Consider the following 15949-nt stretch of genomic DNA (forward strand, 5'->3'; position numbering starts at 1 on the left):
GCTCTCAGGAATTCTCGCCAAACACCTCTCGAAACTCTTGGGCACTATCAGTCCAGCACATCTCAAACACTCAGGTGATCTTCTCAATCGCATTCGCAACATCAACATCAGGAACAAGAAACTTTCCAGCCTTGACGTGACTTCCCTATTCACTAAAGTACCTACTAAACAAGCCATCGATCTCTTGCGCAAGAAAATTGACGATTCACTTGATCTTCCCATTCCAGCCAGCGACTTCATCGACCTGGTTGAACTATGTGTTGGCTTTACGTGTTTCTCTTTTGAAAATCACCTCTTTCAGCAGACTTTTGGACTACCCATGGGTTCGCCACTCAGTGCAGTCCTAGCGAACCTATACATGGAACATCTAGAAGCCGAACGTTTCTCCACCATTATTCCTTCGTCTGTCACCTGGCTCCGTTATGTTGACGACATTCTCCTCATAACTCCTAAACGCTTCAACGTTCAAGCTCTCCAAGACAAGCTCAACCAGGTCGAGCCTTCAATCCAGTTCACACTTGAAGAAGAGGTCGACAACACTCTTCCTTTCCTTGATGTTCTACTCTGCAAAGCTGACCACGAACTTCGTTTTAAAGTCTATCGAAAACCCACCAACCAAAACGATCTTCTCCACTTCTACTCTCACCACGACACCAAAACCAAACGTGGTGTAATTATAGGCTTCTTCCTGCGTGCACTCAGAATCTGCAGCAACGAGTTCCTTGAGGAAGAATGCACTATAATTGAACAGGTATTTTCCAAACTCCACTATCCTCGTCACTTCATCAGAGACTGCAGACGGCGAGCACTAAACATCTTCAACACACCCAGAGAAGACACTGCCGAGAAGAGATACATAGTCCTTCCCACCAACTCCATTGCCAAACATGTTTCCAACATCTTTGCCAAAACATCATTCCAAGTATCTACCTCCACAACCACGACCATCAAGGACATCACCAGTAGTAGGCAGGACAAGCCTCCATCCTCTGCAGGGGTATACATAATCCCTTGTAATGACTGCAACAAGTTATACGTGGGCGAAACATCAAGGGACCTCCAAACACGTATTTCAGAACACCAATACGCAAGCAGGTCTGACGACACAAGGAATGCCTGCGTACAACACCGTAATTCACACAACCACTTGATAAACTACAGAAACTCAAGACTTATCGCCACAGAAGACAACACTCAATACCGAAGAATCCTGGAATCATCACTTATTTCTATATCCGACAACTTCAACCAGAATAGTGGCTTCTATAACATAGCTGAACCACTTGCCAAGAAACTTCTTCATCGCTATCCCACATAAGAACACTGTAGAAGGTCTGCTCACAAACTTGTCCAGTCTCCTTTCCAAGCTACCCAAGTTTTTAGACTCTACAACCCAACTCGGTACATCATCAGATGCAGCATTCTTCACCTGACCTCAGCCGGACTATAAATACTCGCGTTCCTTCCACCCCAGGTAGTTCTGTTTGTGACTTGAAAAAGCCCACTGTGTGGGCGAAACGTAGTCAATAAAGGATCACATTATACTGCATTTGTGTTTATATTGCCATAACACAAGCCTTTACACGTCTTCAGTTCCCATCTTTCTTCATCCGAGATTGCAGACTCAAGGCACAAGCTATCCTCAACAAACCGCCCATGGAACAGCCCCCTAAACAGTTCATAGTACTCCCATGTGGCGATGTTGCCACGAATACTCGCCGGGCACTTGCTATGAGTAACATCAACGTTTCCACCATAAACACATCCTCTATCAAAGACCTCACTACTAAACGCAGCCCCACACCTCTAACTTCTACAGCAGGCGTCTACACTATCCCCTGTGGGTTCTGTCCCAAGAAATATGTAGGCGAGACAGGCAGAGATCTTGCAGTCCGCCTGAATGAGCATCGAAATGCCTCTAACAGAGACGATGTAAGGTACGCCTGTGTCCTCCACAGAGACTCCACGGGGCATTTGATGAACTGGAACGAGGCACAACTCGTTCTCACCGAACCAGACCTCAGACGCCAACGGTGCCTAGAAGCCTCACTAATCGCCGTCACCGACACTATAGAACGCAACACTGGAAACTACAAAATTTCAAAAACATTGGCATACATGATACTTAAGCAGCACCAACCCAACAACACAGGAGTCACATGATTTCATCGTCTACTGGTCCTCATCATAGGCAGAGGTTGTTTTGATAAGGACCTGCCTCGCATGGGCCAGTAGGCCTTCTACAGTGTTCCTCCATTCTTATGTTCTTTTGACATTCCTCAGGTCACGTGCGTCACATCTCACTCTCCGCCTATATATAATGTCTTTCTACCTCTGTATGTTAGAAGTGATCAAGGTCCCAGGACCGAAACGTTTTCTAATAAATATGTTATAGTGTTTGCTTACGTGTCTTTCTAAACCAACTTGTCGGTATTTATTACCAAGGTTTATACCACCTGGAGTTTACCTGGAGAGAGTTCCGGGGGTCAACGCCCCCGCGGCCCGGTCTGTGACCAGGCCTCCTGGTGGATCAGAGCCTGATCAACCAGGCTGTTGCTGCTGGCTGCACGCAAACCAACGTACGAGCCACAGCCCGGCTGATCCGGAACTGACTTTAGGTGCTTGTCCAGTGCCAGCTTGAAGACTGCCAGGGGTCTGTTGGTAATCCCCCTTATGTATGCTGGAAGGCAGTTGAACAGTCTCGGGCCCCTGACACACCTGGTGTAGTGAGTGTTCCATCATACATACTGTGGCTTCACTCTCTCCTCTTTCATGGTGGGCTTGAAGCCAACATCTGTTGTAGAATCCATAATTTGATGGCATTGTCGAGTAAATACGTACGTACGTACTCTGTCTCTCTCTCTCTGTCTCTCTCTCTGTCTCTCTGTCTCTCTCTCTCTCTCTCTGTCTCTCTCTCTCTCTCTCTGTCTCTCTCTCTCTCTCTGTCTGTCTGTCTCTCTCTCTGTCTCTCTGTCTCTCTCTCTCTCTCTGTCTGTCTGTCTCTCTCTCTGTCTCTCTGTCTCTCTCTCTCTCTCTCTCTCTCTCTCTCTCTCTCTCTCTCTCTCTCTGTCTCTCTCTCTGTCCCCCTCTCTCTCTCTCTCTCTCTCCCTCCGGTAGTGGGTGCTTCACCCACCTGAAATTTCAACAAATTATGTGAATCAACACAAACTGGGACACCAAGTATAACTCTGCTCTTGTATGTATAAATACAGTCATACACAGGTAATCCAAGGATACATACACAGAGAGAAATGTATCTCTCATTGTATATATGCTCAGAGTTTACTTTAATCCCTCTTTTAGGGATTCAAGTATCTTTGACTAGCGGTGGACAGGTTACGTGCAGACATTACTGTTGTGTAGCCGATAGGCTTCAAACCCAATAAAGCAACCAACCAGCGCAGAGCAACGAACAGTCGAAGACTGCGCTGTCACTTCGCATAAAAATCACTTGCAACCTGGGGTGATTTTTACCAGTGGCAGACTGCGGCAGGTCACTTGTAATAGTGTTACGGTCTTACGGTCACGGCTTCCACCTGCAGCCGGATGTGTAGTTTGTTTGTTATTACTCAACATGTTTTGTAATTGTACTTACTAGCGCCAGGGACCTTTGTTACATGTGGGACATAGGGTGTGGTGGGTGTGTCAGTGGTGTTACAGGTCGTGGTACGTGGGGTGTGGTAGGTGTCAGCCGTGTTACCAGCACCATGTACACCACCAGTACCATCAACAGCACCACCTACACTAGCACTGTCCACAGCATCACCTACACCAGCACTATACACAACTCCACGTACGCCAGCACTATCCACAACACATACACCAGCACTATCCACAGCATCACCTATACTAGCCCCAACCACAGCACCACCTACACCAGCACTATCCACAACACCTACACCAGCATTCTCCACAGCACCACCTACACCAGCACTATCCACAGCACCACCTACTCCAGCTCCATCCACAACACCACCTACACCAGCACTATCCACAACACCTACACCAGCACTATCCACAACACCTACACCAGCACTATCCACAGCACCACCTACACCAGCACTATCCACAGCACCACCTACACCAGCACTATCCACAGCACCACCTACACCAGCACTATCCACAACACTACATACACCAGTACTATCCACAACACCTACACCAGCACTATCCGCAGCACCACCTACACCAGCACTATCCACAACACTACACCAGCACTGTCCACAGCACTACACCAGCACTATCCACAACACTACACCAGCACTATCCACAGCACCACCTACACCAGCACTATCCACAACACTACCTACACCAGCACTATCCACAACACTACCTACACCAGCACTATCCACAGCACTACACCAGCACTATCCACAACACTACAGCACTATCCACAACACTACACAAACTATACTATACTTCCTAATAAGGAAGGAGCTTACACAATATTAAATATTAGATACTTGCAGTTTGAAGGAAGCAGCAGTCCTGCCTGGCCACTCCTCCGCTTGACGCTGCTGATCACAGAATATTAACACTTATTTCATTACCATCAACCAGAGAAATCAGAAGAACTCTGTAATGTCTTAGTAATCTGTTTACGAATGTGATGGCAATGTTAAATTGGTGAAATGTAAAAAAAAAAAAAGACGGATTGGCTGTTTTAGCATGGTGTTTATATCTCTTGAAGTGGTGCAGGTTTGAGCCTCCGTCCTCGTGATGGTGACCTGGAAACTAACCAGTGTGTGTGCTGGTGATCGCTGCCAAGAGAATATCCGGAAATCAATTTATCTTTTAAACTGCCAGATGGATAGGCAGTTGGTGAACAAGCGTGGTTTATAATATGTTTTATGTAGTATAGTTTTAGTGCCTCTCTGTGACAGGGAATCCGTCGACTGTAGCAACAATAGTGACTGCAGCAGTAGTAGCAGTGGCAGCAGCAACAGTAGCAACAACAAACTTTGGTATATTGCTGTATCAGACGCCGTACAGGTGGCAGAGTTCAAAAGGGCCTGAGTCATGCTGCCAGCACCGTGACGAGACAGTGCCAAGGACGGTTCTCCTGTGCTGGTGACACTGACAGTGCCAAGGATGAATCTCCTGGGCTGGTGACACTGTGCCTTGTCAAGGATGATTCTCCTGGGTTAGTGATACAGACAGTACAAGCAACAGTTACAGGAGAGGATGAAAGACTCCATAGGTACATGAGAGTACATAGGAAAGACAGATACCAGAGGACTTGGAAGTCCATACCAAGGTTGTATACTGAGAACCAACCTACATATCTGGGGATCGTTCCGAAGGTCAACGCACCCGTGGCCCAGTCCTTGACCAGGCCTGCAGGTGGATCAGGGCCTAATTACCCAGGCTTTTACTGCTGGCCGAGAACTATCTACTTCTATCCAGATTAAGACCTATCGTGTATTGTCTAGGTGTATTTGTTAAAGATACATAAGCACTAGGCCTCCGCGTTCCATTTAGGGGTAGAGGGGACGGGGGTCACAGATCAGTGTGGAAACATCCTCAACCTAGGAAACACAGGTCATGTGTCGCGGGAAACCACCATGTATCTTACCATTGTTTCAGCTCTCACAGCAGCGACACACCTCTTGAAAGTTTTGAGTCAGGTTGCCTCATTCTCCTGTCATTTTCTTGTGCTGATTTTGTTTCTTTTTGTCTATTGTTGCTGCGGTTTTTCCACCTTTCATGACGTGAGTGATTGTGCAGAGTTTTTTTTTATCATGAGCTTCCCCGATGGTAATTGTCTTCCTGTGCGCGGAATTAGGTATCCCCCGAAGGGGGTACCTTTAAGAGGTTATCAGAATTTTGTTTTTCCTCGAAGGTTTTCAATTATAACATTGAGGTGTGTGTTTCTTCTGGTATTTGAGTGAAGCCTCCTTGCAACACTACTACTGGAGGAGCCTTGACCATCAAGAGTGTGGTCAAGGAGCAACCCAGCTGCTTCCTGTTCTTGTGTGGACCTCTTTCGTTATCCTGTAAAGTCCTTAAAGATGTACAATGATATACACTGCCGAAAATAGTGAGGAATGACACGTTGCACAACAATCATTTTATTGATAAAGTTCTAAAACAGTGCGAAACATTCCCCCCTCCTCCCGCACTTGTCATTTCTTCATTACTGCTTCGACTTGGCAGAATCTACTCAGGCGTTGGCACTCCTCTCATCTGCAACGTGATGATGTGTGTCCTTCCATACCTGGGGAAAGGCATATTTCCTGTGTTACCAACCTAGCACTTGTCAGTTAACGTGACACAGAAACTTCAGCAGCACCTACTGTGTCAAGTGACATAACGTGGTAGTTACAGCACCGTTTACCTGTGTCTTTGTTGCCTGCGTCCGGCTCTTGTTAGCTCAGCGCGGTTCGGAAAGTTGCTTGTCGGTATGACTTTTTGTACCGTGATGAGTGTAGCTGGCATGATGGAAGAACAGATGGCATGATGTAGGAACCACAGCTGTCTTACGAAGCTGAGGATATTAAATGTTGTGCAACCCCAAGGGTACGGCGATGCTGTACGGGTGTGACTACGCTGTACGATCCTTTGAGGACCATAATGATTAATAGGAAGCGTCTTATAAGGCTGGGGGTATTATACATATAAACCTTTGTCTTGTTTCCGTATAAAATAAGTTGCGTATTATGGTGTACATTTTACAGCAGTCGTGAGCGTTGTGTTCCCGTGTTATACTAAAAATTGTTGATACCTTAAGAAATGTGTTTACCAAGGGTAATAGTTAGAAATACCTGTGACACGACTGAAGTGTTCACTGTCTTTATTACGCATGTTTAAAATAGATACACAAGAGGGTGTAACATTATGAAGGGTGTGTTTGTGTAGCTAGGTTTTTGGTCGCTTAGTGGGTTCTCCGTTTTACACGTGTCGGCAGGAAGGATTTTTATTTTTATTTTTGCTATTGTTTAAACCACACTTGATCACAGCGCCACATTATTTCCAACCTCAGCACCTGCACCCAGCGTTCACTTTTACCCAGACACACGTCTTTGTTAAACATTTAGCACAACCACAATCGCAGCTTGGTAACTACGGACATGCACGTGTACGCACTCCTGCATTCACGAACATCAATAAACAGTACACAGAAACACCCTACTCCACCACACCTAGTTCTGCATTCTCTTCTCTTTCTCTCTCTCTCTCTCTCTCTCTCTCTCTCTCTCTCTCTCTCTCTCTCTCTCTCTCTCTCTCTCTCTCTCTCTCTCTCTCTCTCTCTCTCTCTCTCTCTCTCTCTCTCTCTCTCCCCTTCTCCTAAGTCCACCAACTCTTCCAAGGGTCTTACATCAACATCCTGCAAATCCATCAATATCTCAGTGAGTCAAAGGACATGAGAATACAAGAATAAGTATAAGGGTGAAGCGGCAAAACCAATTTGAAATAGCAGAGCTGAAGAAACATATTAAATACTGACAAGATAATCACATACAAATGCAGTGTAATGAGATACTTTATTGACAATGTTTCGTCCATGCAGAAGGCTTTTTAAAGCCCTGGGTGGGGGGGGGGGGAGTAGAGAAGACGTGACTTAAATGTTAGAAATTAAATATATTAACGGTGGAGGTTATCAAGAGGCTGCGTGTCAAGTGCTGAAGCTCGGGTCTCCGCAAGCACACGTGAGAAACATCTCTAAATTTGTATTCTTTGCTGATAATGGTATGTCTGTCTGCAGGGGTCGGAGCTTGGCATTACGGTGGAGACGAACGACCAGTCGACCAACACAGACCCGGATGATGCCAGTATTGGTGCCACCACCGAGGACCTTTCACTGCCACTCTCCATAGACTCCGGGCTGGATATATCCAACGATTATAAGGTAAAACTTGCATCTTCATTCTTTCTTAGCCTCCTTGACGTCTAGTTATTAAGTTAAATAGAAAGTTATAGATGCGCTGTAACCCTAACTCGTGATGAATGATTGTCAGTAAACAGATAGAATGGACTGGCACTTGAACCGTGGTCCTGGCATGTAAAATACTGTTACTATAGTTATGAATACCCTTTGTGAATTATAAATTGAAATATTTTGGAAATTATCTGCGATTATCCATGATGGTGGAAGATGTAAGGTAATGGTGTGATGTATGTTGTATGAGGCTGTAAGACGCCACGTTGTGCTAGTCAAGATATTTATAGCAAAGAATCTTTTACTTACATCAAGTTTCAGTCAGTGGTGGTCGGTGAAAAATCCGGTTACAAAAACTTGACATCCGTGTGATCACCCACCCAATTAGTGTGCAGATGCATCTGTTTCTTGTGAATACATAAAGTGGAGCTGATATCTACATAACACTCCGGTTCTTGACTCGTGTTGTTTGTACTTTTTGTAGTGTTTTTTTTTTTAATTTTGTAGTGGTTTTTGGTAGTGGTTTTTGTAGTGTTTGTGTGTTTTTTATTTTTGTGTTTTTGTAGTATTGGGCTACCAAAAAAGTGTTTCTTAGGGAGCTTAAGAGGGCATTGTTTTAAGTGGAATTTGCAACAAGCGGATATTCATTGATATTCTAAATTAATAAGAAACGTAATATAAATATTTCAACTTGTCTACAACTTATCTGATAATCTGATTCATATTAGATTTATAAACATGGTGTGTGTGTGTGTGTGTGTGTGTGTGTGGGGCAGTGCGGGTGTGTGTGTGGGGCAGTGCGGGTGTGTGTGTGGGGCAGTGCGGGTGTGTGTGTGTGGGGCAGTGCGGGTGTGTGTGTGTGTGGGGCAGTGCGGGTGTGTGTGTGTGTGGGGCAGTGCGGGTGTGTGTGGGGCAGTGCGGGAGTGTGTGTGGGGCAGTGCGGGAGTGTGTGTGGGGCAGTGCGGGAGTGTGTGTGGGGCAGTGCGGGTGTGTGTGTGGGGCAGTGCGGGTGTGTGTGTGTGGGGCAGTGCGGGTGTGTGTGTGTGTGGGGCAGTGCGGGTGTGTGTGTGTGTGTGGGTGTGCGGGTGTGTGTGGGGCAGTGCGGGAGTGTGTGTGGGGCAGTGCGGGAGTGTGTGTGGGGCAGTGCGGGAGTGTGTGTGGGGCAGTGCGGGTGTGTGTGTGGGGCAGTGCGGGTGTGTGTGTGTGGGGCAGTGCGGGTGTGTGTGTGTGGGGCAGTGCGGGTGTGTGTGTGGGGCAGTGCGGGTGTGTGTGTGTGGGGCAGTGCGGGTGTGTGTGTGGGGCAGTGCGGGTGTGTGTGTGGGGCAGTGCGGGTGTGTGTGGGGCAGTGCGGGTGTGGGGCAGTGTGGGTGTGTGTGTGGGGCAGTGCGGGTGTGTGTGTGGGGCAGTGCGGGTGTGTGTGTGGGGCAGTGCGGGTGTGTGTGTGGGGCAGTGCAGGTGTGTGTGTGTGGGGGGCAGTGCGGGTGTGTGTGTGTGGGACAGTGCGGGTGTGTGTGTGGGGCAGTGCGGGTGTGTGTGTGTGGGGCAGTGCGGGTGTGTGTGTGTGGGGCAGTGCGGGTGTGTGTGTGTGGGGCAGTGCGGGTGTGTGTGTGGGGCAGTGTGGGTGTGTGTGTGTGGGGCAGTGCGGGTGTGTGTGTGGGGCAGTGCGGGTGTGTGTGTGGGGCAGTGCGGGTGTGTGTGTGGGGCAGTGCGGGTGTGTGTGTGTGTGTGTGGGGCTGTGCGGGTGTGTGTGTGTGGGGCTGTGCGGGAGTGTGTGTGGGGCAGTGCGGGAGTGTGTGTGGGGCAGTGCGGGTGTGTGTGTGGGGCAGTGCGGGTGTGTGTGTGTGGGGCAGTGCGGGTGTGTGTGTGGGGCAGTGCGGGTGTGTGTGTGGGGCAGTGCGGGTGTGTGTGTGTGGGGCAGTGCGGGTGTGTGTGTGTGGGGCAGTGCGGGTGTGTGTGTGTGGGGCAGTGCGGGTGTGTGTGTGGGGCAGTGCGGGTGTGTGTGTGGGGCAGTGCGGGTGTGTGTGTGGGGCAGTGCGGGTGTGTGTGTGTGTGTGTGGGGCAGTGCGGGTGTGTGTGTGTGGGGCAGTGCGGGAGTGTGTGTGGGGCAGTGCGGGAGTGTGTGTGGGGCAGTGCGGGTGTGTGTGTGGGGCAGTGCGGGTGTGTGTGTGGGGCAGTGCGGGTGTGTGTGTGGGGCAGTGCGGGTGTGTGTGTGGGGCAGTGCGGGTGTGTGTGTGTGGGGCAGTGCGGGTGTGTGTGTGGGGCAGTGCGGGTGTGTGTGTGGGGCAGTGCGGGTGTGTGTGTGGGGCAGTGCGGGTGTGTGTGTGGGGCAGTGCGGGTGTGTGTGTGGGGCAGTGCGGGTGTGTGTGTGGGGCAGTGCGGGTGTGTGTGTGTGGGGCAGTGCGGGTGTGTGTGTGGGGGTGTGGGGGTGTGTGTGTGGGGGTGTGTGGGTGTGTGTGTGTGGGGGTGTGGGGGTGTGTGTGTGTGGGGCAGTGCGGGTGTGTGTGTGGGGCAGTGCGGGTGTGTGTGTGGGGCAGTGCGGGTGTGTGTGTGGGGCAGTGCGGGTGTGTGTGTGGGGCAGTGCGGGTGTGGGGCAGTGTGGGTGTGTGTGTGGGGCAGTGCGGGTGTGTGTGTGGGGCAGTGCGGGTGTGTGTGTGGGGCAGTGCAGGTGTGTGTGTGTGGGGGGCAGTGCGGGTGTGTGTGTGTGGGACAGTGCGGGTGTGTGTGTGGGGCAGTGCAGGTGTGTGTGTGTGGGGCAGTGCGGGTGTGTGTGTGTGGGGCAGTGCGGGTGTGTGTGTGGGGCAGTGCGGGTGTGTGTGTGGGGCAGTGCGGGTGTGTGTGTGAGGCAGTGCGGGTGTGTGTGTGTGGGGCAGTGCGGGTGTGTGTGTGGGGCAGTGCGGGTGTGTGTGTGGGGCAGTGCGGGTGTGTGTGTGGGGTAGTGCGGGTGTGTGTGTGGGGCAGTGCGGGTGTGTGTGTGGGGCAGTGCGGGTGTGTGTGGGGCAGTGCGGGTGTGTGTGTGGGGCAGTGCGGGTGTGTGTGTGGGGCAGTACGGGTGTGTGTGTGGGGCAGTGCGGGTGTGTGTGTGGGGCAGTGCGGGTGTGTGTGTGTGGGGCAGTGCGGGTGTGTGTGTGTGTGGGGCAGTGCGGGTGTGTGTGTGGGGGGCAGTGCGGGTGTGTGTGTGGGGCAGTGCGGGTGTTTGTGTGTGGGGCAGTGCGGGTGTGTGTGTGGGGCAGTGCGGGCGTGTGTGGGGCAGTGCGGGTGTGGGGGGCAGTGTGGGCGTGTGTGTGGGGCAGTGCGGGCGTGTGTGTGGGGCAGTGCGGGTATGTGTGTGTGGGGCAGTGCGGGTGTGTGTGTGGGGCAGTGCGGGTGTGTGTGGGGGGGGCAGTGCGGGTGTGTGTGTGGGGCAGTGCGGGTGTGTGTGTGGGGCAGTGCGGGCGTGTGTGGGGCAGTGCGGGTGTGGGGGGCAGTGTGGGTGTGTGTGTGGGGCAGTGCGGGCGTGTGTGCGGGGCAGTGCGGGCGTGTGTGTGGGGCAGTGCGGGTATGTGTGTGTGGGGCAGTGCGGGTGTGTGTATGGGGCAGTGCGGGTGTGTGTGTGGGGCAGTGCGGGCGTGTGTGCGGGGCAGTGCGGGCGTGCATGCGTGGCAGTGCGGGCGTGTGTGCGTGGCAGTGCGGGCGTGTGTGCGTGGCAGTGCGGGCGTGTGTGCGTGGCAGTGCGGGCGTGTGTGCGTGGCAGTGCGGGCGTGTGCGTGGCAGTGCGGGCGTGTGTGCGTGGCAGTGCGGGCGTGTGTGCGTGGCAGTGCGGGCGTGTGTGTGCGTGGCAGAGCGTGCGTCTGTGCGTGGCAGTGCGGGCGTGTGTGCGTGGCAGTGCGGGCGTGTGTGTGCGTGGCAGTGCGGGCGTGTGTGCGTGGCAGTACGGGCGTGTGTGCGTGGCAGTACGAGCGTGTGTGCGTGGCAGTACGAGCGTGTGTGGGAAGGTGACATACTCGCCATGGTATCTCACTGATGTTTAGTTTCATATAATTTGTTAATTTCCAGAGGCCATAACACTCCTCTTGGATCCAATTCACATCCTCTTTTCTCTCGATTTAAGAAGAAAAATTAATCATCACGTGGACGCCGCATTTTTCACTTTAATAGTGGCGGCCTCTTTTTTTTTTTTTTTGATAGCCCTGACAAATCGTCTTTTTAACCTACCACGGAGAACAAGAGGGTTTTACATCCTAGTATTACCTCGGGGAGCCCCTTCCTAACACCTCTTTGGATTTTTTCATTTTATATATACACAACACCACAGCTCTATACTCTAAGTTTACTGTAGCCTTTTTTGTGAAAAGTTTTTTTTCTATATTTTATCATCCACATAGTGTGTATATTTTTAGGATTGCCAGTGTGGCGTATGAGCTTCCTCACGACTTCGGCTACATGATCTTACGGTGACAATTTTTTGTCCGCATTTACGTTGTCAAATGTAATGTTGACGAATATGACCAACATTGTCAACAGTAAGGTTGGTTAGCATGCATCATCAACGAAGGTCATATTGATGTCACTGGTTTTGTCCAGAATATCCAGCCAGGGACGTCCACACTACCAGATCTACTACGAATCGATAAAACTTGCATATTTTATATACCGACACGTTATCCAGTCACTGACCTTAGGTGAGGTGTATTGTGTAGTGGGTGGCTCCAGGCAACCTTACTGGTGTATTTTAAGACAGGGCGCAGCGCTGTATGGCCCTTGTGGTTTAGCGCTTCTTTTTGATTATAATAATAATAATTTAAGACCGAGCTTCAGTTCTTGTTTGTGTAATGGCATGAGAAAGTTTGAGAACTTAGTCAAAATCAGGAAAATTATTATTATAATAATCAAGGGGAAGCGCTAAACCCGGAGGATTATACAGCGCCTGGGGGGGGGGGGTGGAAGGCATTCAGGCTTAATTCGGGGAACTGGAGCACAGATCCAATTTCCTAAATCAAGAGCCCCTCACCAACATCAAGGAACCTTCCTTAAGGGGAAATCAGGAAAAGGTTGTGGTATCCCTAGAAATGGGACCAGGACCAGGTTAGGCTTGAAATCATACAAAGATAACCTAGACTAAGCTTTTAAGTTTACTCCATCCAGGTTAAGAGGACAACTAAAGCGTCTGTTGGATATTAGTGCTGTGTTCCTTTTATCCCTGAAAACAGTGTGATTAAACTGCATTAAGGATCTTATAGATGGTTGCCTATACCACTTGATGTGTTTACATTATGTCTGGCTTGGCAGTACAACAATAGTCAATTAAATTTCGATGTCTTTTATGCAAAACAATCAGTGAAAAAATAATGAACTTCCAAGCGCTTTCGTGATTTCTCACATTTTCGGGAAAGCCCTTATTTTTTCACGGTGGTTGTTTTGCATATTGTGATATCACCTGTTAACTGTAATCTTACTGCAAGATCTTTTATATTAGCAGTTTTATCCAGTACCACAAAGACAAGAACAACGGAGGGGCAGTGATCATCACCTGGGTACCAAGTCACTCTGGCAACGATCCAGCCTATAAAACTTTCAAGGCGGCTACCAAACAGCGTTAAGTAGTCATGACAGTGCCACCTAGGCGAGAGCAAATAGAAAGCAAGCGAGAAATAAGACCATAAAAATGCCGAGACTCGTATATCTTGGTACCCAAATACATCCAAGTCCTCAAGGTGGCGTGGTATGTAGAGATAAGCAAATACGAATACATTGATACCTCCACAAGGTAGCTGTGGTACTGTTAGACTGAGATTAACAAAATCACATTACTGGTATAGTAGCACCAGGTTGAGGTAAACAAGAATCCTGTACATCCATTTGTAACCATCAGTGATAAAATTATACATCACACGTCTCGGGGACGTGTGCAACAACAGTTACAAGACTCTTCCTCTTACAACTTGTACCAACTGTAGTATTTTGCCAGTAAGAGGATTTTAATGTTTTGAAAAGAAGGAAATTCGCTGATCCCATCATGCTGGTATTGAAATACACATCGGTTAGATATTTGCACTGTATGTATTTATCATTTTATTATTATAAAAAAGAAGCGCTAAACCACAAGGGTTGTGATGTATGTAGATTGTGGCGCATTTACCTCGGTAACAAAAAAAGAATTACAAAATACAGTATCAAAGATGATATCTTAACTGGGAAAATTGGAGAACAGCATGTGCGCCACAGCATGCAACTCTGGATACAGAAGGAACAAGGTACCGACTCAGGAGTCCAGGAATATGTCACAAAAAAATTATAATAAGGAGAATTAGAAATCTTGTTTTAACACAACTGTAACAAAGTTATTTGTTGTGACGAGATAATGTACTACTGATTTCCTTGGAACCTGTTTGATCGTCGTTCTCTTACTACATATTCGTCCAACTTCTCATTCCCCCTTTATTCAGGTTCTCGCTTGTTTAATCTACCCTCTAGTTCCTCTTCTGCCTCTTTCATTTTCTCCCTTTTCAGCTTAATTGCTTCTTCCTTTAATTAGTTGAAATATAAACCACATTCATGCGAGCAAATACATGTGTGCATGAAATAGCGGTAATAACGTAGTGTGCGTGAGGAGCGTATTTGACGTAGGTGCCTGACATGTTAGGTTACTGGATAAACTGTTGGATGATAAATTAGACACATGTGCAACTCTTGGGTATCTTTATTGATACCCAAGAGTTGCACATGTGTCTAATTTATCAACATGTCGGTTCTCTGAACCATTCATCAACAAACTGTTGGATGTAGGTACCCGAGGTGTTAAACTACTGGAGTGAAGGTGCCCGAGATATTAGGCAACTGGATAAATTACTGGCTGGCCAGACTGTCTTGCTGCATCTATGATGTCACAATACTGTAAAAATACTTCGTTGTTTTGCTTGTATTTATGGGGAAGAGCTAAACCAGTAGTGGTCGTACGGCGCTTGGAGAGGATGATAAGTTAGTCAGGTTCGGTTAAAAGAAGGGAATGATAATCCAAATCCTTGCATCAAGGGCCCTTCACCAGTATCAAGGAACCTCCCTTGAGGGTGACTCTTGCTATTAAAAGGTCACGGATGTAAGGAAAGTAATAATGGTCAACATATTCACTTCCTATTCACTCTCAAATAAATAGTTGAATATTATCAGGGTATAGAAAAAATGACTCAAATGAACAGGTAATTTTATTATGGTAATTTGATATTAAGCTCTGTGTGCGTGTGTGTGTGTGTGCGCGTGTGTGTTTGTGTTTGTGTGTGTTTGTGTGTGTTTGTGTGTGTTTGTGTGTGTGTGTGTGTGTGTGTGTGTGTGTGTGTGTGTGTTAAAGCGTCAGGAAGCTGCTCATTCTTACAAGTCTCACTTGAAAGCTTATCTCATTTCCCAGAACTTATGATTCTGATGATCATTGAAAATTGGGTTGGGGAAATAATTTGTTTAGTGGGATGGAATGTAAAGGACTTGCCTAGTATGTTCCAACAGGCCTGCTGCAGTGATCCTCCTTTATTATGTTCTTATATCACTCTTCAGTATAAACTCTAATATTTCTTCTTCGTTGTTGCATTTATGGCTGCATGTGCGAACGTTTGTAAGTTTCTTGAAAGAACATGTTCTATAGAATGAAATGGCAAATTATCATTATTATTACAGAAGGCTCGCGTGTGTGAAGGTCGGGTGTGGCTTGCCCAACTGTCTCGCGCTGCTGGCGATCAGGAGTGTACTGCCGCACACCACCTGGCCGCCCTCCTGGATTGGGTGGCCGCCCTCCCCACCCACGCCCATCATGCCTTGTCTTCACCCGTGAGCCCGACGCTGGCAACGCCCACGTTGAAGACCAGGATGGGCGTGGAAGAGGTCGGGTGTGACCTAGGACGGGATTTGATGCTACTGGCCGCCCGCCTGCAGGAATCACTGACGGATCCCGCTGCCCAGGAACCTGCTCTCCTCGACACGATCACCGTAAGTGATGCCCACACCTCACTAACCCACGCCTTGTTAACTTACACCTCGCTAAATTACACCTTGCTAAATTACACCTTGCTAAATTACACCTTGCTAAATTACACCTTGCTAAATTAC

The 15949-nt window shown here is 48.7% G+C and overlaps 1 protein-coding gene and 1 long non-coding RNA gene across 2 annotated transcripts in view; one reads left to right on the top strand and one right to left on the bottom strand.

Annotated features, from left to right (window-relative positions):
* Positions 1-15949, top strand: part of LOC128694435 (uncharacterized) — a 229350-nt gene that overhangs the window by 159166 nt on the left and 54235 nt on the right. The window contains exons 8-9 of the mRNA XM_070097923.1: positions 7706-7849; positions 15521-15829. Coding sequence (XP_069954024.1) covers positions 7706-7849; positions 15521-15829 — 453 coding nt within the window. The remainder of the gene's footprint in view (positions 1-7705; positions 7850-15520; positions 15830-15949) is intronic.
* Positions 4111-5007, bottom strand: LOC138854455 (uncharacterized). Its single transcript, XR_011393666.1, has 3 exons — positions 4338-5007; positions 4184-4279; positions 4111-4128 (listed from the first exon to the last, which is right to left on the bottom strand). It is a non-coding gene; the product is annotated as an uncharacterized lncRNA (long non-coding RNA).

This window comes from Cherax quadricarinatus, chromosome 60, assembly GCF_038502225.1.
Source record: "Cherax quadricarinatus isolate ZL_2023a chromosome 60, ASM3850222v1, whole genome shotgun sequence".
NCBI classification, from domain to species: domain Eukaryota; kingdom Metazoa; phylum Arthropoda; class Malacostraca; order Decapoda; family Parastacidae; genus Cherax; species Cherax quadricarinatus.